This window comes from Octopus sinensis, linkage group LG1 (assembly GCF_006345805.1).
Source record: "Octopus sinensis linkage group LG1, ASM634580v1, whole genome shotgun sequence".
In the NCBI taxonomy this organism is placed as follows: Eukaryota; Metazoa; Mollusca; class Cephalopoda; order Octopoda; family Octopodidae; genus Octopus; species Octopus sinensis.
In genome coordinates, this window is record NC_042997.1 from 188968434 (window position 1) to 188995496 (window position 27063).

At 40.1% G+C, this 27063-nt stretch overlaps 1 protein-coding gene across 9 annotated transcripts in view; it reads left to right on the plus strand.

Annotated features, from left to right (window-relative positions):
- Nucleotides 1-1725: 1725 nt before the first annotated feature.
- The window catches only part of LOC115219484 (protein transport protein Sec16A), a 163589-nt gene continuing 138251 nt past the window's right edge, over nucleotides 1726-27063 (plus strand). For 4 of the 9 annotated variants that reach the window (XM_029789666.2, XM_029789672.2, XM_036507760.1 and 1 more), the window contains exon 1: nucleotides 1727-2067. In XM_029789666.2, coding sequence (XP_029645526.1) covers nucleotides 1808-2067 — 260 coding nt within the window. In that variant the 5' untranslated portion in view covers nucleotides 1727-1807. Of the gene's footprint in view, nucleotides 2068-27063 lie in introns of all 9 variants that reach the window. The other 5 variants (XM_036507762.1, XM_036507759.1, XM_029789680.2 and 2 more) reach the window with 2 other exon arrangements.

Below are 27063 nucleotides of genomic sequence, written 5' to 3' on the forward strand. Positions count from 1 at the left end.
TTATTGCACAGGGGTTCCTCGAGCCAGTGGAATGTTTCCTTGGGGTTCCGTTCCAGCCAAAAGTTTCAAAAAGCACTGGTCTAGAAAAAAAACTAAAGCACACATACAAAAGCAGGAAACCCAAAGTGACTGAGTAATGTAGAACTATGCACCTGGTAATGGCTAAAGTGGTTTTGCTATGATCGCATTTATGCGGGTTTTGACCTGGGGTTAAAACAACAGCAACAACTGCGAACAAGCCAATAAGGTATTATCACGCAGTCATACGACTTGCTACAAATATCTGACAAATTTTTTCTCGATTCACTCTATCTTCTCAAAAATTGAAGGACATATTAGCTAATGGGTACTACTTGCGAACAGTGGTCCCAGTGCGCGCACTCGCGTAGTCGCGCTAGCTAGTCGTGACTAATCGATCCTACAACGACTACCTGTTTGTCCCCCTAGCATTGCTTGACAACCGATGCTGGTGTGTTTACGTCCCCGTCACTTAGCGGTTCGGCAAAAGGGCCGATAGAATAAGTACTGGGCTTACAAAGAATAAGTCCCGGGGTCGATTTGCTCGACTAAAGGCGGTGCTCCAGCATGGCCGCAGTCGAATGACTGAAACAAGTAAAGGAGTAAAAGAGTAAGAGTAAAGTAAATAATTTTTTAAACAATGTAAATAACACACAAAAACACAAAGTAAGAATCGACTAGTCATGACTAGCTAGCGCGGATGCGCGAGTGCGCGCACCGGGACCACTAGCTAATGTAGGCTTAGATAAACTATATCTAAAAAATGAATTAGTCACCGCCACATCATTTTGATAAAGTATCTACTCGATCACAACTGACACGGGGTACTCATCCCTGTTTGTGTGTATGTGTATGATTCACTACAGATAATAGTCATTTTGAAACTAACAAAGGAAATATCAATAATATAATTAAGTTGGTGACAGTTTGTGGAAAAAAAAAAGAAAAAAAAGAACCCTCCTTCCCCAAATAAAACAAACAACTAACCCAAATCTTATGGAACAGGAATCGCATTTTTAATATACAACAAAACAACATTTATTTCTTTACTGCCCACAAGGGGCTAAACACAGATAAACTTAGATAGGTTTCGACCAAAGATTGGTCCAGGCCATGTCTAACTTAATAGCACCACCTGATACCACAGAGGGGACAAACAAGGACAGATAAACGGATTAAATCGATTACATCGACCCCACTGCGTAACTGGTACTTAATTTATCGACCCCAAAAGGATGAAAGGCAAAGTCTACCTCGGCGGAATTTTCTTAGAGTACAACAGGGGTCGCCACCACCCCCTCCAGGACCCTCGTGGAGCTTTTAGGTGTTTTCGCTCAATAAACACTCACAACGCCCGGTTTGGGAATCAAAGACAACAAAACAACATTATTAACCAAAAGATCTCGAGTTACACTTTGGCAATAACAAAATTCAAGTTAGAAAATAAAAAAAAAGTTTACCCAAACATCGAAACCCTGCTAATTTATCGAAATGTATTAGAGTTCTTCTCTTATTGAAGAAAGCATTATATTCTGATTTAGCAAGTATCTTTTGTTTCATGTCAATGTTTCTTCCATACGTTGTTTTGCTTTCCTTTTTATCTAAGTTGCTGCTGAAGTATTTTCTTTCAGCAGTGAGGAGATGGTGGAAGATTAAGGTTTATATATACAGAGCAATTGAGTGTGTATATGTGTGAGAGCGCGCGCGTGCGAGAGCGAGAGAGAGAGAGAGAAAGGATGTGTATAGAGAGATTCAGCAACTTTTGGTGGAGCAGGTTGCACATCTATGTATGTATACAGTGTTAAAATTAAGCAACGATAAGCTGTCAATCGCTGCCAAAGACGGAGATCCGGATACAGATACCGAACTGAACATAGAAAACAGTATTACGCAGACACAAAAGGATGACATTTACTCCATCCTTTGTCTTTATTGGAACTATACATCCGTACATTTGCATCTACGTTCCGTCTTAGTCCTGGACCCCAATACGAAATTTAACCGCGCTGAGAGCTGGTTGAACGGCAATCCACTCGGTTATATTGACCTGTAAGTAGCAGCTGTTTTTTTTCTTCCCAAACACATACATTAAATACAAACAAAATTACAGCAAAACACACATGTACATATGGAACCACACTCACATACGGCGCTATAATTATTTTTTCAACCCATAATGCAATTCATTATCGACCATAATCTCTCTTTTTTTTTGAAACTTGCTTAACTCGATCAGAAGTTATCTATCTACGTGTCGTATCACCTGTATTATCAGTTCTATTGTCTTTGTTTAATTTTCTGATTGTTCCCGGAGAATAGAGAATGTAGGAAATCGATTAAAAAACGAAAACATTGCACTTTCCTCCATCCTCTCGCTCTGTCTCTCTCCCTTTCTTTGAGTATGTATGTATGTAGAGAGAGATACATAAAGGGAGGGAGAGACAGAAAGGGGGAGGAAAGGAAAGTACAAAGTTTGTTTTGTGTTCGTATTTCTCCATCTATTTATATACGTGTGTGTATATATATATATAAATATAAATCTACAAGCAAACGTCGTATCTGAAGAAGAAGCACACTCTAAGAACAGTAATGTATTTATATGTAGTTAAATCTTTGTCCAGTCATAGAGTAACCAATAGTTTCTCATCCATAAAGGGCCCAACCTCATGGATATATGTGTGTGTGTGTGCGTGCGCGCTTTTATGTTCTCGTGGAAGTTGAACTGGCACGTTCACATACTTTATCCCAAATTAAAAGGGTCTAGTTAACGATCTTTGGCCGATAGTGAAACTCAGTAACAATTTGTGAGTTTTCAACCTATATATATATATATATTAATGGGTACTACTTGAGAACAGTGGTCCCGGTGCGCGCACTCGCGTAGTCGCGCTAGCTAGTCGTGACTAGTCGATCCTACAACGACTAACTAGCAAAGTAAATAAAACACAAAATAAATAATTTTTGTTAAACAAAGTAAATAACACAAAAACACAAAGGATCGACTAGTCATGACTAGCTAGCGCGGATGCGCGAGTGCGCGCACCGGGTCCACTGTTCTCATGTAGTACCATATTAATGTTTGTTTTAATGTCAATTTATATATAAAAACAATTTATCAATAAACTCGTTACTTTTTGTAGGGTACATGTTTATCAAACTTTTAGAAGAGTGGTGGTAATGCTTCCTTGAAAGTTTCGACCAGCTAGCCTTCGCTTGACTTCGAAGTTACTGTCACTCTTCTCGTAAATATTTAGTAAACACACGCATACTTTTCTCCTTATTCATTTATGTGAGTGCGTGCACACATACACACACATATGTGTATATACATTCGGCATTCTAGAAGCCTGAAGGAGTCGGGCTCCTGTTAGGGACCTGCGAAATTTATACTATTATTATTATTATTATTATCATCATCATCATCATTATTATTGCAGCCCGATTAAAGTAGGGTGTCGGGGAAATCATCATTATGGAATCGGACGACAGTCTGATCTGTCCTACACGTGACAGCAGCTGTTCGACATAACTCCACAAGTCAGCAATGTCCGGACAATAATAATAAGGGCTGCCTTGATGCAATACCAGACAGTGGCTCTCATGGCTTCTGATCTTAACTGATTGGAAGTGATATGTACACTGTTTTGTCTTGGTATAAAAGATGGGTTACAGCAAATATTCTGCTTAATACCACATATTTACTTGTCAGTTGTTTGGCCCTAACCAGTTGAGCATGTCCCTTAGTGGCTGACGATATGTGCATCTCTGATCACGAGCAGAAGTAGTGGGGGAGCATCATAGCCGTGTATTGAAAGGAATTCTTGAGGGTTTGGATAATCCACAGGGGTGGTTCGTTCAACATCCTTAAACAATCCTTATTCAGGGACCTTTTGAGTGGGATGGGCTACTTGACCAGAACAAAATTCTAACTGGACCCCACCTGCAAGGTCGTGCGCTGTTTATTTTGATATGAGATCACCATGTCGCGTACATATGGTTGTGACGCATGTGCCTGGTGTACCCTGATGGGTATACTGGGCTTCGTATATTTTACCCCAGTGTCACTTATATGGCATGCACTGCCCTCTCACTCAATAATAATAATAAAAGTGAAATTCTGTCTGTCCGTTCGCCCGGGACCCCTGTATCTCAGTCTACGTTTGCTCTACATAGACGCATAATACCTTTTTGGAATCAGGATTACTCCGGGATTGAAAACCGGCACTTTATTTGGTTCTTGAACCTCCAGCATTGGGATCAGTCTGGATGAGAATTTGTTATATGCTAACAGTTGAAAATTCGGCGGAGGTAAAGGACATATTTTTCTTTGTCCCCCTCGAAAAGAAAAACTCTACATTGTAATTGTCCCCTCTGCGTCTAGCCCTGTGTGGCCAATAAAGTTATCTATTTATCTGTCTGCCTGTCTCGATCAGTAGACGCACACACATACGCACATCGGTTCCCTAAGTGTTGTTTGAAGAATGAAGTTTGGCTATGAACGATATTACAACACACCGAACGCATTGCTCTTTCTCCTCTTCACATCCAATTGTATAATATAGTTTCTGTTTACAAATCCAAATTGTTCCCTATACTTCTATTTTGATAGCTACAAGTTAGTCCTGATCGAGCAGATCTATAAACAAAAACATTCCAGCCACGACCATCCCATTTTATCTTATTGTCCAAGGTGTCCTTCCATTTGTAAGATGGTAAAGTGTAGAATGAGATATATTTCGCTGCCATATCCTGCTCGATAAATAACCTCATAGAAGCTGCCTCATTGGCTCGTGTTCTATTATTCATAGCTGTGTATGTAAATAGATGTCAGTCTTATATATATGTATATAGCTTCCCATTAGAAATGTAACGGATTCAGTGAATTAGCTGTAATTATTATAGATTGTATATATATTTCTTATGTACACAACTTTCACAATCATCTTTTAAATTATAAGCATAGTCACACATACACACAAGCATATATTTATGGATGTATAGAATTTACGTAATTACGTCTGTGTGTATGTATATATGTATGTACTTGTCTGTACCTGATTAGCTTTTATTTAACACAAACACACACACATATTGAAATAAATAAACACACATAGAGGAAATTCAACAGTAACATTATTCATGTTCATGCATGTATTGATAAAGTTTTATCTTAGCTTGTTTATAGACTATTAAAAGTAACACTGCTATCCCTACCGTTCCCATTTCCTCTGTTCCTATTTATACGAAGTCTAACTTGTGATCTTTGTTTCTTTTTTCTATTAAGTATTTAATTAAAAAGTTTAGGTACATATAATAAATAACCGGCAACATAGCGCTAACTAACAATATCGATCCAAATCTCTTTCTCCACAACATAGCCATTCGTGCGTGTTTATTGTATTGTGTATATACGCCAATATAAATGTTGGTAAAATAGTATTCTATATAACTATTTTTTTTATTTATTTTATGTATAAATCTCCAAGTGTGAGTCTGTATATAGATGGTGTGTATGTGCGTGTGTGTATTCATCGGTTCATTCAAGTCATCCAGTTTTTACGTACGTGCACGTGTGTGTTTATGAGTTCGTATGCTTTCATTCAACAAGCTACTTTTTGTTCTAACAAGCCAAGCAACACAACCAGAAGTTATTAACATCATTCGGCCGAAATAATAGTGTATTCTCTTCGTCTGATTGCAATCTAGGTAAACTAATTATTCTTCCTTAGATAGGCGTGAAACCTGAGATTTTTTTGGCGAGTGAAAATAGGAACCTCTGACGTTTGTAGTGATGCTACAGTGTAGGGTTCGGCGCGCATGCGCAGAATGGGACTACTTCCGGGTGGCCACCGGAAGTCTTCCCCATGCGCATGTGCGGGAAAACATCTCTCGAGCCCGCGAACCTCAAATCTCTCTCTTCGGCTCAAGACAGCACTGCGATCGGTCACGGTTTCCTGGCTCTGACAGCCACACACCAACTTCAACCAACTTCAACCAACCTCAACGACCAACACCAGCAGTATATCAGAGGCTGTCTATTCCCCCATCAGACAACGTACAACCATGAATCAATAAACCAAGTTGTCTGTTCACCTTTAACCTGAGTTTCGTCTGTTTGTTTTCTACAAGAATTTTTGTATGTGACTAGAAAGGATCTCGACACCCTGCCAGTGCTTCGATGATAGATCCTTTCACGTTACAATTGGTGACCCCTAGTTGAGAAAAAGAACAGGATAGAAGAAGACACAGCGAACAGGTTTTTTTTTGGGGCCGAAGAGCGCGGAAATTCACATTTATTTTCCTATTTTCTCCTTTTCAGCACGGCGAGGTGGGTAAAATAGCCTTATTCATCGCACACAGTACAAAAAAAAAAAAAAAAAAAAAGAAAAAAGAAAACACACACACATTCATTTTTTTCCTTTCTGTATTTTGTTTTCCTTGTACACACCTATTCCTTTTTTTTGCTACCCACGAGGTGCACACACAAACACAATTTTGAATTGCCTTCTCGGTTCCACGTGTTCTCTCTCCACTTCTAGACCATACCTTCTGCCCCCTTCTCACAGATTCCTTCCGACAAAGGCATGGCTTCAGGTTTGCCTTCATTTACGGGGGATATGGGCCTGTGGTTTGCCCAAGTGGAGTGGTATTTTAATGCACATGCCATTTCTCCACAGCAGCAGTTGCACCTGCTATATTCCGGCTTACATCCCCGACTCGCCGCATCGATCAGGGATCTAATAATAAGTCCCCACCGGATGCCACATACGCGTCTGTGAAAGCAGAAATCCTCCGCCGCAACACACGTTCGGGGGAGAGCAATATTCAGATTGCCACGATGGCCGATGGAATACTGGAATTTCCGAATCCATCTCCATCGCGAGGCCTCTGTGCATGTATAAGGGCCCTGCGCAAATTTCACTAGCCGAGCGGATTGATGCGCTCACGCGGCGAATCGACGATCTATCCCGTGCGATCGAGCGCCGACAACGCAGTCGTAGTCGCTCTACCAAAAGGGCAGATCGGTGTACCAGCCGTGCACTTTCAAGCCCTCGGAAAACTAAATCCGGAGGAGGTGAGCACGTCACCTTCTTCCATCTCGTTTCCCAAACATCGTGCATTCTATGTAAAAGATCTGGTGTCGAAGACATTCTTCATGGTAGACACCGGTTCCTGTTGCAGCATCTGGCCCCTTCGTCTGGCTGCAGACAAGCCGAAGCGCTCTTCGATTGTCTTGCATGCTATTGACTCGTCTCCCATAACCACTTACGGTCAGATTTCGCTGCGCCTCAACCTCAACCTTCGCGAGACTTTCGATGGGTTTTCGTCATCGCTGACATCCCGCATCCTATTCTCGGCGCTGATTTCCTGGATAGGTTTAACCTATTGGTGGATGTCAGGCGTCGGAGGCTTCTTGATAGCACGACGTCGCTCTCTACACCGACTGGGAGTTCCACACTGCGGTCCTTAGCCCGACATTCTTTGTTGCCACCTCTGGAGACCCTTTTCACTCTCTTTTGGTTTCATTTCCGGAGCTAGTGGACATTGCCTTTAAACCGGAAAATCCTACCCACTCGACCCTCCATTTCATCACCACCAATGGGCCACCTGTATTCTCACGCCCCCGGCGCCTAGCGCCAGACCGGCTTAAAACGGCCAGAGCCGAGTTTGAGCACATGCTTCAACTTGGCATTATACGCCCCTCCACCAGCCCATGGGCATCTCCCCTTCATTTGGCGCGAAGGGCGAGTCTGATTTTCGCCCGGTTGGAGACTATCGACGCCTCAATGCCGTCACAATAGCCGATCGCTATCCGATTAGAAATCTCCGGGACTTTACAGCAAATCTCCATGGTTGTACCATTTTTTCGAAGGTCGATCTGATACGCGCTTACCACCAAATACCGGTCAACCCAGCCGACGTTCCAAAAACTGCAATCACTACCCCGTTTGGGTGTTTTGAGTTTTTGTACATGAGTTTCGGTTTGCGGAATGCTACTAGCACCTTCCAGCGTTTCATTGATGAGGTTGTCCGCGGTCTTGATTTTGTGTTTGCCTATGTCGATGACATACTCATTGCGAGCGACACACGAGAAAATCATCTCCGGCACCTTTCTCAACTCTTCCAGCGTCTTCGCGCGTATAGCATACGCATAAACCCCGACAAGTGTGTTTTCGGACGCTCTTCCATAGATTTTCTAGGGCATCATATTGATTCGACTGGAATCAGCCCCCTCTCGTCAAAAGTCGATGCCATTCAACGCATCGCACCCCCACTTCCTTGCGCCAGCTCAGGCATTATAGGGATGGTCAATTTCTACCGACGCTTCATTCCCGGTTGTGCAGATAAGCTGCTACCTCTCACCAGGCTGTTAAAGGACTCTCCTAGAAAGGACAGTCAAGTCACCCTCTCTGTTGAGGCAGTGACAGCCTTTGAGTCCATTAAGAAGGAGCTGGCTTCTGTTTCTTTGCTTGCACATCCAGTTCCTGGTGCTTCTCTCTCTTTGACTGTGGACGCATCGGACACTGCCATTGGCGCTGTGTTACAACACACAGTGGATGACCATGTTCGACCTCTAGCCTTCTTTTCCCGTCAACTGCAACCAGCTGAACGACGATACAGCACCTTTGATCGTGAGCTCCTAGCGATCTATCTATCGGTTCGTCATTTCCAGCATCAACTTGAAGGGCGAGATTTTGTGATCTATACGGATCACAAGCCCCTTACGTTTGCCCTGTTTTCAAAAACGGACAAACTCTCACCCCGTGCTTTTCGGCACCTGGATTTTATCTCTCAATTTACTAGCAACATTCGACACATACCTGGAAAAGAGAACGTTCCTGCTGACGCTCTCTCTCGCCTTCCAGTTTGCGCCCTTTCGTCTCCTGCTGCTATCGACTTAGCTGCCATATCGCAGAGAGCAGCCACCTTTGGCGTCGTTAGATTTAATTTCTCCCAAGTTCTCCTGTTGCCAGTTTTCCTACCTTCCGCTTCCGTCAGCCGAAGGCACCATTCTTTGTGACACTTCAACTGGATCTCCCAGGCCACTGGTGCCTGAGACCCATCAACGCTCAGTGTTTGAAGCACTGCACTCCTTATCACATCCTGGCATCGCTGCCACCCTCAAACTAATCACTGCTCGGTTTTTCTGGCCGAATATGCGTCGCACAATTACTTGTTGGACACGCACCTGCTCCAAGTGTCAACGATCCAAGATTCAACGGCACGTTCGTGCCCCGCTTGGACAATTCCCCCCACGGATGCCCGTTTTCGCCATGTCCACATCGATCTGGTTGGACCATGGCCTGTGAGTCGCGGGTTCTCTTATCTATTAACTTGTGTCGATCGTTTCTCCCGCTGGCCAGAAGCCATTCCGATAGCAGACATTTCTGCTGAGACTGTTGCGCGAGCTTTCGTTTCAAACTGGATTTCTCGCTTCGGAGTCCCGTCCCGATTGACAACTGATCGTGGACGACAGTTTGAGGCCTCGCTATTTCGCGAATTGTCGCGAATTTTGGGTATGCACCATATCCACACCACAAGCTACCATCCAGCGTCTAATGGATTGGTTGAGCGGTTCCATAGACAGCTCAAGGCCGCTCTTCGTGCCTCTTCGGACCCACAGTCCTGGATCGAATTTCTGCCCATTGTGCTTCTCGGCTGTCGGACTGCTGTCAAGGCAGACCTGGGGTTTTCTGCTGCAGAGCTGCTGTATGGTACCACACTGGCATTGCCCGGTACGATGTTGGTGCCAGACACTTCCCCGCCCCATGATCCGGCGACCTATGTCACCAGACTGCGGGAATATTTTTCAAACCTTCCGCCCATGCTTCCCAGAAAGCAATCTCCACCGTCCCATCTTCCACCGGATATGAACACCTGGTCGCATGTTTTTGTTCGGGACGATTCTGTGAAGGGCCCACTTGTTTCTCCCTATAAAGGACCTTTTCGTGTGCTTTCTCGCACACCAAAGGTTTTCACGATTGAGATAAATGGTCGTTCGGAGACCGTTTCCGTGGACCGTTTAAAAAAGGCACATTTTGAGACGTCTTCATCTTTTGATGACAACCTTGACACCACCCACCTATGCACCTTTAACAACACTTTCACCTGCACAAACGCCTTCACCTGCACAAACGCCTTCACCTGCACAATCACTTCACCGGCTCCTACAACACCACCCTCGCCGTCAACGGGTGCCCCGAGCACACCGTATGTTACAAAATCGGGCAGAACAGTGCATTGGCCCAAGAAACTTTCAAAAACAATTTACATTTAACTTTCTTAAAATGTTTCTTATTGTATAATAGTATGTACCAAGTCTTCTGGGGGATCGGCAAGCCTTCTGTTTCTGCAGCACCACCACAATATTCTGGTTGCCGTACTTCGCACTCGGAGGGGAGCCCTGTAGTGATGCTACAGTGTAGGGTTCGGCGCGCATGCGCAGAATGGGACTACTTCCGGGTGGCCACCGGAAGTCTTCCCCATGCGCATGTGCGGGAAAACATCTCTCGAGCCCGCGAACCTCAAATCTCTCTCTTCGGCTCAAGACAGCACTGCGATCGGTCACGGTTTTCCTGGCTCTGACAGCCACACACCAACTTCAACCAACTTCAACCAACCTCAACGACCAACACCAGCAGTATATCAGAGGCTGTCTATTCCCCCATCAGACAACGTACAACCATGAATCAATAAACCAAGTTGTCTGTTCACCTTTAACCTGAGTTTCGTCTGTTTGTTTTCTACAAGAATTTTTGTATGTGACTAGAAAGGATCTCGACACCCTGCCAGTGCTTCGATGATAGATCCTTTCACGTTACACGTTCATGCTTTCTCCAAGGGCATCAAAAGTGCGATTGAAGATAATTACCCTTCCTTTTATCTTTTACTTGTTTTCGTCAGCGAACTGCGGCCATGCTGGGGCACCGCCTTGACTGTTTAGTCGAACACATCGACCGCTGTACTGTACTGTACTTATTTTTTAAAACCCTGGTACTAATTCCATCGACTTCTTTTTGCCGAACGGCTAAGTTACGGAACTTACCATTACTTTATAATACCTTGCCTCGACGGGCAGGTTGATAAATCCAAAAGCATGCGAAATTAAAGTTAGATGTGGGAGAATATTTTTGTGCTTGGTTTGGCGTACACAAATTGTTAGTAGTAAATGCTGAGACAGATAGAATGATGTTGTAAGAGCTAGAGAGAATTGTTAGGTGTTGTCTCAAGTTGCTGATAGTTAACTTCATTTCTCCCTCTGACCGAGGTTGGTCAGCCAGATCTCGTTGAGTCGTCACGATGTGACTGACTGCTGGTTGAATAGTCGGTCACCCGGCTGGTAAATGAATGATTTTTGCTTGGGATGTGCTGGCTTATATTAAGATCCAGAAGGATAGATGTATCATCGAGAACGATAGATTTAGTTGGTGTCCATGTTATCTATTCTAGCTTTTGGTGAAGACATTATTTTGGCCAGCTAAAGGCATCTGGAAAATGTAAAAACTGCTGTCAGAGAAAAACCATTGTTCCATCGTGGGAAAAGTTCTGTAGCAGTGTTAATTCAAATTTGGCTATGGTGGATCGAATCTACTTCATACATGCAAGATTCGCTACACACTATATATATGTATACACACACACACACACACATATAACAGCATGTGTATGCCTTTGCGTTTACCCCAACCCCAACAAAAAACGCCGGTTAGCAAACACTGGTTGGACATAAGTACAACAATTTCTTTCAGTTCCTGTCTACCAAATACACAAACCTTTGTGTATTTGTGGAAGGCACCTGCCAAAGATGCCAAGTAGTGGAACTGAACCCGAAACATTGTGTTTAGGAAGCAAACTTTTTACCACACAGCCACGCCTGCACCTATTTCTGTTTAGTAAAGATAATGAAATGCTAAGTTTGCCATAAATTTATAGTTTTAGGAGATTCTATTATAACTAACCTGAATTTGATTACAAACTGGGCCAATTTAGACAAGTTATCTAGAATATTCTGAAGAGTAACTAACCGGCCAGTAAAATCTTTTACGACTCACCGCGAGAAGAAAGATATTCAGCTGATGATCCAAAACACGACAGCAATGATTGATGAGTTCCAACATTGTATCTAGCCATTGATAATATCATTGATCTCAGTATGGACGCAGTATCATGACCGAATGGTTAAAAAGTTCGCCTTGTAAAGAGTGTTTGGATGTTTTCGGTTTGAACGGCAGTTTTTTCTAGCGGTCTCATATGAAATTGTCACCTATAATTATGACCCTAGTATCGATCTATTGCATTTCAATCTATTTTAGGGTTAGGGATGGAGGAAGGGTATCTTTTTTTTTTCAGAAATGTAAATAAACCCAATCTATTTTTTAAACGAGGGACATTTCATACGGCACAGAATGTTTTCACCTCAATAGACGTCATTGATTGGTTGAAATTGAAGAAAAAAAAATCTTACAAACCATAGAATTTTCTCAATAAAGCCAAGAGAAAAAAGATGTTTTATAAACACATTCTACCAGTATACGAAGTTTAAAAGTGTTTAGTTACATGGAAATTATTTTAAAAAACTGCCGGTCAAACCGAAAAGATCCGAGTGTTTTTTTTTTAACAATAGTCTCTGGTCGATCCAAGTTCTTGTGAGTGAAAGTTGATAGACGGAAACTGTGGGAGCTCGTCAAATGAATTGTATCTGTAATCCAAAATACACTGTGTCGTACTGATTACATTAAGGGTACAAGCGTCTGTGGAATGCTTTGCCACTTACATGCTAATTCATTGAGTAAGTAATTCAGTTAATCAGTGGAAAGCGACAGAGATCTATTTTTCTTAACTAATTCTATATCTGAAAACATCTGTTAATAAAAATAAACATGCAGCAGTTCAGTTTGTGAAGAACTTCAGGAGACACAGACACTCTTCTAAAAGCACTCGACAGCAACTGTTTCTGCTAATATAAACAATATATGTGCATTCCCACAGTGCAGTAAAACTTGTTAGAAGATTTATTTTAAGAAAGTAACACATCACAAGTACGAGCTTCTGATAAGTGGTATCATTGTAGTCTAAATGTTTTTACGGATATTTCTATTTAACCAAATCCGTTTGATTGGAACCTCATTTTTTGGAATTGATATCTTAGAACCGTAGTTCATCAGGCAGTTATATAAGGGTAGGTACAGTTATAATTCTTTTTTTTTAGATGTTTTGAAGAGGACGGAAGTCTATTTCAAAAAGCTATTACTGTCGTCACTACGAACGACAAAACATTGAGGGAGTTTACAAAACTGATTCGAAGCAAGACTCCAGCTTGCATAATATTCTGAGAGAGAAAAAAAAAAGCCCCAAAACAAAAAACACAAACGCAAAACAAACAAAACCAACAAACAAACCAATACTAAAACCCTTGAAGAACATTTTTGTCGTGTAATTTCATTCATGTCTCGTAATGTAAATCAATTGCAGTAGTTTATCTTATCGACTCTGGAAAGATGAAAGTTAACATCGGCTAGATTTGAATTCAGAAGTGAAGGACTTATAATTAAATACTGCTAGGAATTTTGTCCCTCGCTTCACCAACAACGATTCCGCCATTCCACCCCATTTATTAAAATCATATTTTTAAAATTCTTTCTTTTTTTTTTTTTGAGAGATCCAAATTTTATTAGAACATTTAAATACAAACAAACACGAAAGACAGATAAGAAAAGAAAAAGTGGTGGTGGGGTTGTAAAACAACGCAAGATGGATGTGGAGAGGGCGATGGACCGCACCCCCAAAACAAATGATGTGCTTAGCCGCTCACACCGGTAATGACCGCGATGTTGTCGCGGATAACGGTCAGCGACACTCACTGCAGCAATTTACTCCACTTCGCGGGGCACATTTCTCCGAGGTGCTAGAGTACATTTAAATTTACAATTAGAACACCCACCCATATAAACATACTCTTACACGCGCACAAAATATATTTTCTGTCAGTGATATTTCTACTTTAGTCCTATACCGCACATCATCGTCGTTATCTCATAGTAAGATTGTTGTTGCTTGTCTCCAAGTTGGCTCTGATTTAGTAGATTTATGTTCATTGTGTTCATGGTATACCAGTCATAGGAGGCCGCTACGTTCTGAGTTCAAATTCCGTCGAGGTCGACTTTGCCTTTCATCCTTTCGGGTTCGATTAAATAAGTACCAGTTACGCACTGGGGTCGATGTAATCGACTTAATCCGAGTGTCTGTCCTCGTTTGTCCCCTCTATGTTTAGCCCCTTGTGGGTAGTAAAGAAACAGGTATACCAGTCATAGAAGGCGGAGAACTGGCAGTAACGTTAGCACGCCGGGCGAAATGCGTAGCCGTATTTCGTCTGCCGTCGCGTTCTGAGTTCAAATTCCACCGAGGTCGACTTTGCCTTTCATCGTTTCGGGGTCGATAAATTAAGTACCAGTTACGCACTGGGGTCGATGTAATCGGCTTAATCCGTTTGTCTGTCCTTGTTTGTCCTCTCTGTGTTTAGCCTCTTGTGGGTAGTAAAGAAATAGGTATACCAGTCATGACCATACCGTCCCTTTTGAAGTCCAGTACTACTTTACCTAGTTGTACTTTCCATGTCCGTCGTTAAGGGGTTGCATTGGATAGCACTGTCCCCTCACTATTCATTGGTGTAGCTTCAGATTTATAGTGATACATTTATTTCTAAACTCCACTTAAGCAGTAGTACTAATTAGTGTCAACCCAGAATGATCTTAAGCACCCTCAGGCACCAAAGTCTGGCGACGGGCCTGGCTCATTCCTTATTAAGACAGAGGGGGTAGTATATGCGGGAGATTTTGCCTGTTTTTTTCTAACAGGTCGGTCTACTACGTAGAGGCTACTTCAATGGCCCATGGGACCAATACCAGTGGTGGTATTGTGTTTGTATGAGATATATTAGTAGTTAGGTTCCATGTCAATCTTTATTGAGCAAACCTCTGATCGAAGTCGTCCCAACCATGACTGTCCTTTTTTTTTAAAGGTTCCTTCCTCGGACTACATTATCTGATGTGTCCTTTTTTTGCATTAAAGCAGTTTTGTGTGAGTAAATGTTATGCGAGTTATTATATGTACCTTGCCTTGTCTCGAGCCCTCTACTTCTGAGGGAGTAGGTACACAGCTGTGACACACGGCGTCTTCTGTATGTAATCTTGAAGGATTACATACTTCTTACAGGTTTGACCCAAATCGATATAAGAAGAAAAAGAAGTAATTTTTAGCATTGAACTGGTACTTTGTGTATCGACTCAAAGTGGTGAAAAGCAAAAAAAAAAAAAAAAAAAAAGGTTAACCTCAATCAGATTTGAATTGAACGCACCGAGAGACAGAACGAATATTGGAAGGTATGTTACCCGATGCTCTAACAACTTTAGTGAACTCGCATGTAGATATATCTCAGTGTTGTTTTGCTGCTTAGCCAGAGGTCAACTCTGAACGAGCATGTACAGTCTGTCGAACGATTAATATGATTAGTGGGAAACGCGATACACGGGTCCTGTTGTTCTGGATGTGTTTTATTTCTACAGGGGAAAAAATTTATCATATGGCGTGCCGTGTGATAGCCTTTCATTATCCAGTCTATTTTGTATATCAGTTATTTCTCTTTCTAGCAGGGCAAGCTACAGTTTAGATTCTAAAAGAGTTTCTAAATCTTAGAAGCTCTCTTTGACTCGTTGTATACCGGTTGTTGTTGTGTAGCCTTAGTTCGGCCCTTATCGAGTCTTTTCTATATCTACTACTACATTATCCAATGCGTGATTTCCTTTTTTAAAGTCAACAGGGTCTGATTTAATGGTGATGGGTGAGATTTGGTTACTCATGCTTGCTGGTCGAGTGACCTCAAGAGGTTCCGTCGTTGGCTTCTTGTATGGCAGTAGTAGTAGTGTTAAGGCGGCGAGCTGGCAGAAACGTTAGCACGCCAGGCGAAATGCGTAGCCGTATTTCGTCTGCTTTACGTTCTGAGTTCAAATTCCGCCGAGGTCGACTTTGCCTTTTATCCTTTCGGGGTCGATAAATTAAGTACCAGTTACGCACTGGGGTCGATATAATCGACTTAATCCGTTTGTCTGTTCTTGTTTGTCCCTTCTATGTTTATCCCCTTGTGGGCAATAAATAAATAAGTAGTAGTAGTGTTAGTAGTAGCTGTAGTTTAGCCCCAGACAGGCCTTGATCGAGTACATATATATGTAGTAAATGACCGTATACTGTCGGAGATAAAAACCTGTTATAGTCGTGCTGTGTTAAAAATGTTTCGTCTCCCTCCGATATATATGGTGTTTTTAATACTATATTATCAGAGGGAGACGAAAAATCGCCTCGCCAGAGCACCAAGTGCATTTCGACCTTTTTTGGCTTTGTCAATGACGTGTACTCGCAGCCACATGCCTTGACGAAATTTGTTACCTTCCCTATATATTTGTTAACTTCCTTGAATAGAATAGTGCTGATTTTGTAGTGTTTACATATTTTCCAATGTAAATACTGTCCTAACCTATTGTGGTGATTTTGTATTCGTTTGGTGTCAGCACAGGACATTCCGAGACCAGATGGTCTATTGCTTCGCCAAATGTATCGCAGAATCTGCATTTAGGGTCAGAACCGTTTTGAAGAACGTTAGCCCGATATTTTTCTGTGAGCAAGCTTTGATCTTGTGTTGCCAATATGAAACCTTCAGTTTCTGCTTTCAGTACTGGATAAGTGCCTGTTCATTGCTATTGTGGAGATTTTATAGCACTGGAGTCGATGTCATCGACTTAATCCCTTCCCCCAAATTTGAGACCTTGTGCTTCCAGTAGAAAGGGTCGTCGTCGTCATCATCATCGTCGTCGTCGTCATCATCATCATCATCGTTGTTGTTGTTGTATGCCCGTTGCAAAACGTCGTAGATCGTCTCATGCACAGCTTCGAGTGTTCGTTTAAGTTAGTAACCAATATGAAAAGTTTGATCCGTTCGATTATGTTCCTTTGTATAAATTTGTGGCTTTGTGCCAATATCACTTATTTTGCTGGTAAATAATTATTTGACGGCGAAACACCCACAGCAGTAGAGTGTCAGCCTAAAGATATAATATTCGGTGTTTATCCTTCCAGATTCGAATTTCGACAGTGTATATTTTTACTTTTCCTTCCATCCTTCCGTATCTCTAATATACACTATTCGATACAGTCGACTGTACATAGTGCTCCTTCAAAAAACGAAAACCAAAATGGATTCATACTGAGTGGAATATCCATTGCATTATCAGAGAAAATTATTTGCGTTGCCGATTTGACGTAATAAAAATCTTTTACGATAGTCCGAGCAAAACTTGTTCCGATTTCCATGAATGTTATGCAAGGGAGAAAACTCCATCTTTGGATGCGTTTTTATGCTCTCCCTTGTAAAGAAAAATGCGCAAAACTTGAAATGATCCGAAAGTATTTTGAATAACGTTCTGTATTTCTTTTGATCAGTGTTTCTTGACCTTTTCTTTTTTGCATCCTCCACTTTATAAACTCACCTTCTTGATTCCCGTCCCCTGTGTATGATTAAAAAAAAAAGTACTCTTGTTTACAACTCATTTGCATAAAAATGTAATTTTTATTTAAAAATTAAATGTGCTATTCATAGTGTTTTGCATCTGTGCTATTCTGTACTACAGAGTACATCATCATCATCATCATCGTTTAACGTCCGCTTTCCATGCTAGCATGGGTTGGACGATTTGACTGAGGTCTGGCGAATCAGATGGCTGCACCAGGCTCCAATCTGATCTGGCAGAGTTTCTACAGCTGGATGCCCTTCCTAACGCCAACCACTCCAAGAGTGTAGTGGGTGCTTTTACATGCCACCGGCATGAGGGCCAGTCAGGCAGTACTGGCAATGGTCACGCTCAAATGGTGCTTTTTACGTGCCACCTGCACAGGAGCCAGTCCAGTGGTACTGGCAACGACCTCGCTCAAATGTTTTTCACATGCCACCAGCACAGGTGCCAGTAAGGCGACACAGGTAACGATCACGCTCGAATGGTGCATTTTACGTGCCATCAGCATGGAGGCCAGCTTGTTGCTCTGACAACATTCACGCCCGTATGGTACTCTTAGCGCTCCACTAGCATGGATGCCAGTCATCGAATTTGATTTTGATAGATTTTAGCTAACACAGTATGTAGTAGATAGATGTAAATACCTTTTCTCTATATGCAGTATCTTTATGAAAAGAAAAATATGGATCAGGTGGACTAGTTTCAAGTTTGTGTTGGGACTTAATCGGCATCTGAGTACCCTCTGTAATTATCTACGCTGATACCTCTTATAAACTTATGAATTAAGTAATTCAGATAGACTAGTTTTCTTCTTATAACATATTTTGGCAGCTAGCTTGATTATTAACTTATTGGTAGGTTTATATAGTTGTTACATCTGTCTTCTATCAGACAGTGTTGAATAAAATTTTTAGCTGTATTCAGTGTTACAAAATAAGACTGAGACAAGACACTGTTAATGCACCAATAATTTATTACTCCATAAAATAGCATATTACAACATATGTTGTAATATGCAATTTACCTGATTTACTTAAGCCATAAATAATATTGGGTCTATAAGCATTGTCTCTGTGGGCAGTTAAAGGAGGTCAGTTGCTGATAAATATATATATATATATTTTCTTTAGTTTCTATAAATATACACTGTGCTCATTAAACAATATTTCTCACTCACCAGATAAAGTACTTTTTTTGTTGATCTTACCTTTGTGGAACAATATACTATATGTAGTTTACACCCCCCACTAAAGTTTATTTTTATTTTTGTGGAAAAAAGTGTGTAAATTACATGGGTTTTTACGGTATATATAAATGCACTCAGACTCACACAAATATATGTATATGTGTGTGTGTGTGTCTGTGTTTCAAAAAACCAAAATGACAGTGCCATGTAGGACTAATAAGCTTTGAAACACAAACAATCCTACACCATAACCAGTTGCAGAAAGTGAAATTATCAAAATGCAAATATTCTTGCAAACTCTTCCAATTTTGACTTTGCTGCCAGGTCAAATGCTGGCTTAACTAGCCGTCTTCATGTTCAGGTTACTCGAAGTAACTTAAGTCTCACATATGCAACTTATAAATTGACTGTATAAAAGACATTAAGGAGTGAATATAAATATTCATACTCATTAAATTGAATAAAATTTTTTGTACTTACTATTGGGTTGTCCAGAAAGTTCGTGCTGATTTTTACAGGAAAGAAAAAAGTCAATAAATTGAAATTTTTACCATTAAGACTATTCTACAGAGACCTGAATAACTGTGCTCTAAATACAGGATGTTTAAAAAAATTTGATATCATTTGAGTTGTAAATATCACAGAAACTACAGAGTCAAAGTAAATGAAACTAAACAAACTTAATGATTCATTCCTCCAAATCTGAATGAGAAATTTGATGGTATGTGGATTTCACGAATGTTCAATATGCGCACCACCTGAGACATGGCACACGCCAAGTCGGTAGTCCAGCTCCTCCTAAACTCACTGCAGCATGTCTTGGGTAACAGTCTCCAGCGTAGTAGTGATTCTCTACTCGAGTCCCTCTAGACTTGCAGGAAGAGTGGGGACATAGACCAGACCTTTCACATAGCCCCATGTTTGCGCTTTTGCTTGTCCTCTGCCGTTTTGGCCTGAATGAGCTGCAGCTTGTAGGGTTTCATTAGCAAGCATTTTCTCAGGACATGCCAAACTGTCATTGTAGGAATCTGGGTTTCCAGACTTGTTCTTATTATGGACTTTTTGGGGCTTCGCAAGAGTTTTTGGTAAACCCACTCGACCATCTCTTCCAATGTTAGTGGTCATCCAGATTCTTTTGCTCTGCACAGACAGCCTTCCTCTTTGAATTTTTTGTGCCATGTCCAAATCTGCATTGCCGTTGGTGACCTTTAAGAGTACTCTCTCACAAATGCACGCTACACAGTCTTGTTCGACTGTGTTTGAGCATACTCCAGCACACAAAACACCTTTTCTCTTTTGGTGAATGCCATTTTTATACCTGAAAAGATAAAAATATCAAACATTAAACATAAAATTTTGACCTGTTTCTACACATATTGTTAAAATTTGAAGTCATTTGAAGATAAACTGGCAAAGTTATTAGATTGTGAAATGATATCAAATTTTTTGAAACACCCTGATACACCTATTTATTTAAGGAAATTTCATTTCTCCAAAACACTAAGTATAGAACAGTGTTTCCTTGGATATAAACATTCCTTTATGAGGTTAACATATCCTCTAAGCAACTTTATATATATACAGTAGTGCCCTGGTATTCGCGGGGGCTACGTTCCTCGACCACCTGCAAATAGTGAAAATCTCCAAATATTGGACGTGGTCCATAAAAATGACTATAAATATCAAAATATGATGTTATATATATATATATATATATATATTTAATAATAATTTAATAAAAAATAAAGTAAAATGTACAAAATGAATGATATTGATTTAAGACGATGATGATGAAAATAATGAAATAACTGCACAGCAAAGAAGATTTAATGCTCTTCAAGTGATACCTCTTCTTTAGGTATTTTAGGGGTTGCCGTATCTTCCTGCAGGGCTTTCTTGGTGGGCTTGAGGAATATTGTGATGGGAAGTGGCTGTCATTGTTTCTTCATGATGGTGAGGAGAATTTTATATGTCTACATGGCAGCATTGGTAGCATTTCTCAATTGGAGAGAGAAAACCATATAGGGATCCCGTATCTGCCTTACCTTGTAATTCTTATTGGACAGATGTTAGATTTCCAGGCTCACCTCATCCTCCTCTTCCTCTGGATCTGGCACTTCCTCCTCCTCTTCACTGGCAGGCTTAGTTAACTCTAACAAATCCTTGTCTGTCAGGGTTTCAGAGTGGGCATTGATGAGGTCATTGACCTCATCTTGTGTTGATGTCATCAAAACCTTTGCCACCAAGTACCTTTGCCAGTTTCATCGCATTGTTGACAGCCTCGTGCTGAATATCTTCAGGTGAGAAGCCTTCGTAATCCTGGACACACTCCGGCCGCATCTTCTTCGGGCATGTGATGAGGGTTTCTTTTTACATGTTTTTAAGAGCCGTGTAGATGACAGACAGGCACATTGCGATCGTGAAGTTATGCCAGTACTTCCTTAACTTGAAATTCTCATCTGAATCCATTGCGTCCACAAAGTGTTGGAGAGTTCTGAGTGCAAAGTGCCTTGAAGGCATGGATTACACCTTGATTCATAGGCTGGATGAGGGAGGTATTGTTGGCCTGGAGAAACTGAACTTGGACTCCCTCATGATTCAAATCCAAAGAGTGACTACCAGTATTATCCATAACAAGTGACACCTTGAATTCCATGCATACATTTTGGAGGTATTCTTTGGCTTGAAGGATGAAGTATTGGTGGAACCAATTCAAAGTTAGACTTTTGGTAATCCAGGCCTTGGCGTTGTGCATCCAGTGGACAGGCAGCAGGTTTTTATTCTTATTTTTGAAGGCCCTTGGGTTTGTGGGCTTGTAGATAAATCTTGGTTTCATCATGAAGCCAGCAGTATTGCCACACATAATTAGCATCACTCTTTCTTAAATCCTGGGGCTCTGGCTTCATCCTTCATGATGTACATTCTGGAAGGCTTCTCCTTCCAGAACAAGCCAGTCTTATCCATATTGAAAACCTATTTCCCTTGTCCATGATGATCTGCCTGAAAGTCTCAAGGTACTTCTTGGTGATTTCTTTGTCTCTCCATGCAGGGAAACACACTTTATTATTTTAAACCGTTTCTGGAAACAGTCAAACCATTCCTTGTTGGCTTGAAAATCTTTGGGCTCTGGTGCTGTTAATGGTCTTGGTTGCAGTTCTTCCGTACCTTCTGTTCCATCTCCTCTTGCGAATAATGTTACCATTCAAGGGGATGTTTTTCTCCTTGAGGTCACTGATCCACAATGCCAAGGCAGATTCCATCCTGATGAAGTGCTTATTTCTCACTATTGTTATCTTTTTGACACTTTCACAGAAACCTACTGCTACGGTGGTCCTGATTGTCACCTCATTCTTCTTTATGTAGCGTATGGTGCTTTTGTTGACAACATGATAGCAACCTTCTGCAGCATAACTTTACCTTCCCAGAACATATCCAACAGTTGTACTTTCTCATGGAGCGTCATAACGTTTTTCTGGTGCTTAGGTTCACTGCCAGAAGCCTTAGAAGGTGTAGGGCATTTGGGTGGCATCATAGGGCTTTAATAACACACTGCAAAAAACACAGCACTCAACAAAATATTCGAGATAGGTACTGGATGTGGTTTACTCCTCCCAAAAACCTACAAAATCTTCCTTTCGTCTAATGTACACATCCCACCTATGGGAGATTGAGCAGAAATTAAGAATAATCATGGTTTCGAAAAATTTAGTCTATACTACCACTAGATACAGTAATCTATACTATAATAATGATAATAATAATAATAATAATAATAATAATGATAATAAGAGATAGATAGATAGAGAGAGAGAGGGACCAGCAAGTAGCCTAATTTCAATAAGGCTATATTGGTTAATGACCTAAAAATTGGTTTTCAGCTAGGAATTTAATGGAGTGTTAGTTAACAGTCTGATTATGTAACTCTGTGTTCATCAGAAGTAGCCATTATGGAATAAAATATGGTGACTGAATTCCTCATGCAAAACTGATTAGCAAGACTGGCTGTAATTGATATATAATCCTGTACACTTCGATTAATATACCCACTCTATTGACAGGTATATGGTTGCATTTTTTCCTAACTCATGGACTCTTAGACGACTTACATACATACATACATACATACATACATATATATATATATATATATATATATATATATATATATATATATATATATATATATATAGAGAGAGAGAGAGAGAAGAGAGAGAGAGAAGAGAGAGAGAGAGAGAGAGAGAGAAAGAAAGAAAGAAAGAGAGAGAGAGAGCAATAAGAAAATGGAAGGGATCAATGGGTGGTTCATCAACTTTTAGACATTATATTATGTTAACTTATTTATTTATTTACTAAACTGACAATTACAAGAATAAACATACATTTATAACATTTGCTTTACATATAAAATATAAAATATATTAATATATAAAGATACCAGTAATTATTACAATATAACATACATGAATATAAATTGGGAAAATAGCTTACAGCTGTTTCAGCCAATAGGCAAAAATACCTCATTTTACCTTTATTACTCAAGTAGATTGAAGTAATAGGTCGATGAAATTGAGGTACTAGGGTGTTTCTCTAGGCTTTGTCAGAGATTATATAGTACATAATATTAAGTTATATATATATATATATATTTGTATACACAGGGTGTTCATAAATTACCTTTACAATTTGAAAAATATGGATAAAAAAGAAATGAAGATAAATTAGCAGCCCCATCATATTTCACTCTGAAGACATCGCATGGAGGGTCACTCTCCTTTTTTACTCTATAAGAACTGTCATGGTGTGACAGTAATTTCCTAGTATTTGTTATTATGCTGGTATCGTGATCACTGATTGTGGTAAATTTATTCCTGAAGTTTAAGTTTTAATCAAATATACTGATAAAAACAGTAGATACTATATTGAATTACGTATTGAAATAAGATGATGTGGTGTTTTTGAGGTTGTAAAACTACATTCTGGTGCCATTGCTCTACTTTTGTTCTTGTCTAATTTTAACCCTTTCATTACCAACCCGGCTGAAACCGGCTCTGGCTCTGTAGTCCAATTGTCTTGTTTTCATCAGTTTTGAATTAAAATCTTTCACCAAACCTTAGTCACAATTTATGTTCCTAACACTAGCTTAATGATAACTAAGTTATTTTACTAAATTCTTTGTTATATTTAAAATTAATTGAAAGAAACACAGTGCATCTCAAAATAAATACAGTAACGAAAGGGTTAAGGTTAATTACATTGCAACTGTACTTGATAAATATTCTCAACTCAATTTTGGCAAGTTTGATTTGCCTATGTTTGGGTTTGAAAAGGGAATTGACCTTTGAGTCTTTAAAAGTTATGTAAAGTTTGTGCAAAAGTGGTGAACAATTGTCTACTTCTATTTTTAACTGGAAAGTTACCTCTTTTTGCTTCTGAATTTATGGTATTGCAAGTAGTGGAATTGTCTTTTTGTGTATTTTAGTCATGTTATTTGTCAAGAGTTTAGAGCAATCATTGGCAACCTGCTGCTCATGGGACTTTCTGAATGGCACACCAAACCAAAAAATTACTTAAAATTTTTTATTAGTGTGGGCTTCCAGATGATGGTCCATGTATCATCATGTGGCCCACTTCTTGAAAAAAAATGCCCAGGTGTGGCTGTGTGGTAAGAAGCTTGCTTCTCAACCACACAGTCTTGGACAAGTGTCTTTTACTCTAGCCTTGGGCCAACCAAAACCTTGTGAGTGAATTTGGTAGATGGAAACTGAAAGAAGCCCATCGTCAAAATGGCTGAGAAAGTAAAAGGTAAAGAGCATATAGCAGTGTTTCATTCATAGATATTCTTTGCCGCAGGTACAAGAAATTATTTGAAGGGTTTCATGTAATTAGACAAGGTATTTTAAAAGAAGTTAAGGTTGTGTTGAAATCCTTTTCCATCAGTTTCTTAAGGTTTAATTCAAAGTTTCTAAGGTGATGGGGAGAGACTTTTGTATTCTAAATCCATACTTACTTGGGATAACCCAGAAGGGTTTCTGTTGCATGAATTTAAGTATGCTTCCCCGCTTTTTTTTTTTTTAAATAAGTGTATGGTATACAGTTTCTCATATAGTATTTGGGTGCTCTTCAATGAATAATCCCTAGGGTACTTCTTCATTTTCATTTGTTTGTTCTTGATTTTTAGATGGGGTTTGACAGGATTAGATCAGGTGTACAACATAACAATCTAACCAGCAATAATGATACTTCTGGTCTGCCATATATTTGTCTATCTGACCTGCTTCTACTGAAATGACAAGACTAACCAAATATGTCAGCTTTAGTAAATGAAGCTCTCTGCTACTTTTGTGGATAGCAACTCTGTTCTTGAAACTGCAGCCAAAATATTTCCCCAAGTTTTTGACATGTTGATTTGTCAATGTCAAAACATTGGATAGGTATGTTCAATTTTTCCAGTGCTCTCAAATAATGGATATGGAAGTGGAACCTTTTCACTACTTTCTCTTCGGCACAAGGGATGTTTTGTATTCTTCTCCCATCTTGTATTTTATATCTGTATATATATATATATATATATGTATGTATATGAACTAAATTCAATGACTGGCACCTGTGCCAGTGGAGCACTAACAGCCCCATCTGAGCGGGATCACTGCCAGAGCAGCTGTCTGGCTTCCGTGCTGGTGGCACGTAAAAAGCACCATTTGAGCGAGATCGTTACCAGCATCGCCTTACTGACACTTGTGCCGGTGGCAGATGAACAAAACATTCGAGCGAGGTTGTTGCTAGTGTCACTGTACTAACTCCTGTGCAGGTGGCACATAAAAAAACCCATTTGAGCGTAGCCATTGCCAGTACCAGTGGCATGTAAAAGCACCCACTACACTCTCAGAGTGGTTGGCGTTAGGAAGAGCATCCAGCTGTAGAAACTCTGCCAGATCAAGATTGGAGCTTGGTGCAGCCATCTGGTTTGCCATTCCTCAGTCAAATCTTTCAACCCATGGAAAGTGGACGTTAAATGATGATGATGATGGTAATAGTTTAATGCTCAACTTTGTCCATGGGATGAGTTTCTCAAGTCTTTGTAAGATTTGCCTATTATCAGTGATTGCTGACATTGTTACAATCAGATCATCTTATTGGTGACTGCTTTGCATATTAGTATTTGCCTGAACTCCATCTTGGAACCTCACCTCTGCTGACTTGACCTGCAAATTCATGGTGAGGGTAAAAAAGGATGACTGAGATAGTGCAGCCGTTCTCTAACTTGTATCACTCTGGTGTTCTGCTTACAGAATTATCTCTCTTCCAGAAGTTGTAATGATAATCCAGAAGGTAACTGATCTTGCTGGGAACATGGTGTCCTCAAAGAGCCTCCTGTACAAATTTATGTGGTAAGAACATATAGTTGATTGTGATGTCCAATCACAAAACTACCAGATCTACTTTGCCTTTGTTTGCTTCTTTTAAGAGCTGTGTAACCACCCATCTGTATACTCTAAGAAACCTGGTGTTTCAGTGGTATTACCTTTCTGTATCTTTGGCTATAGTAGTCGTACCACCTTTCTGTACTGAGGATATAGTAGAAGATACTTGCCCACAGTGCCATGTAATTGGACTAAACTTGAAACCATGTTTTAGCAGAGAATTATTTAACCATACAAGCAAGCCTGTTTATATGTGTATATGTGTGTGAGTGTGTGTGTGTATATATATATATATATATATATATGAGATAATGGTGTCACGGAAACCCAAAGTTATCAGGTAATGCTGAATAAGTGCTATAGACAGACCATAGTTAAGTTCCAGATTCGGTAATATTGTGAATCTATACAGCCTTGGTTTTTTATCTTATTATGCAAAAAATTCTTTATATATATATATATATATATATATATATACATACACACACACACACATATACGCATGTACATAAATATATATGTATGTATATTGATAGATCGACTGACACAATATATATATATATATATATATAAAAACACATACACACATATATACAACCATAGAAACCATGCCAAATCAGACAATAGGGCTTAACACAGCCCTCTGACTTGCCAGCTCCTGTCAAATTGTCCAACTCATGCCAGCTTGGAAAACAGATCCTAAATGATGATGATGTATATTACTTTATAGGTACACCTTCACTGGTATCAACTTACATTTCCAAATAATTTTCTCCCACCTTTATTTACTTCTGTTTCCATATGCATTTGTTTTAGTAGCATGCAAATAACAAAATTTACAATACTTGGTTGGTTGATGGAGCACTCCGTCGGTTGC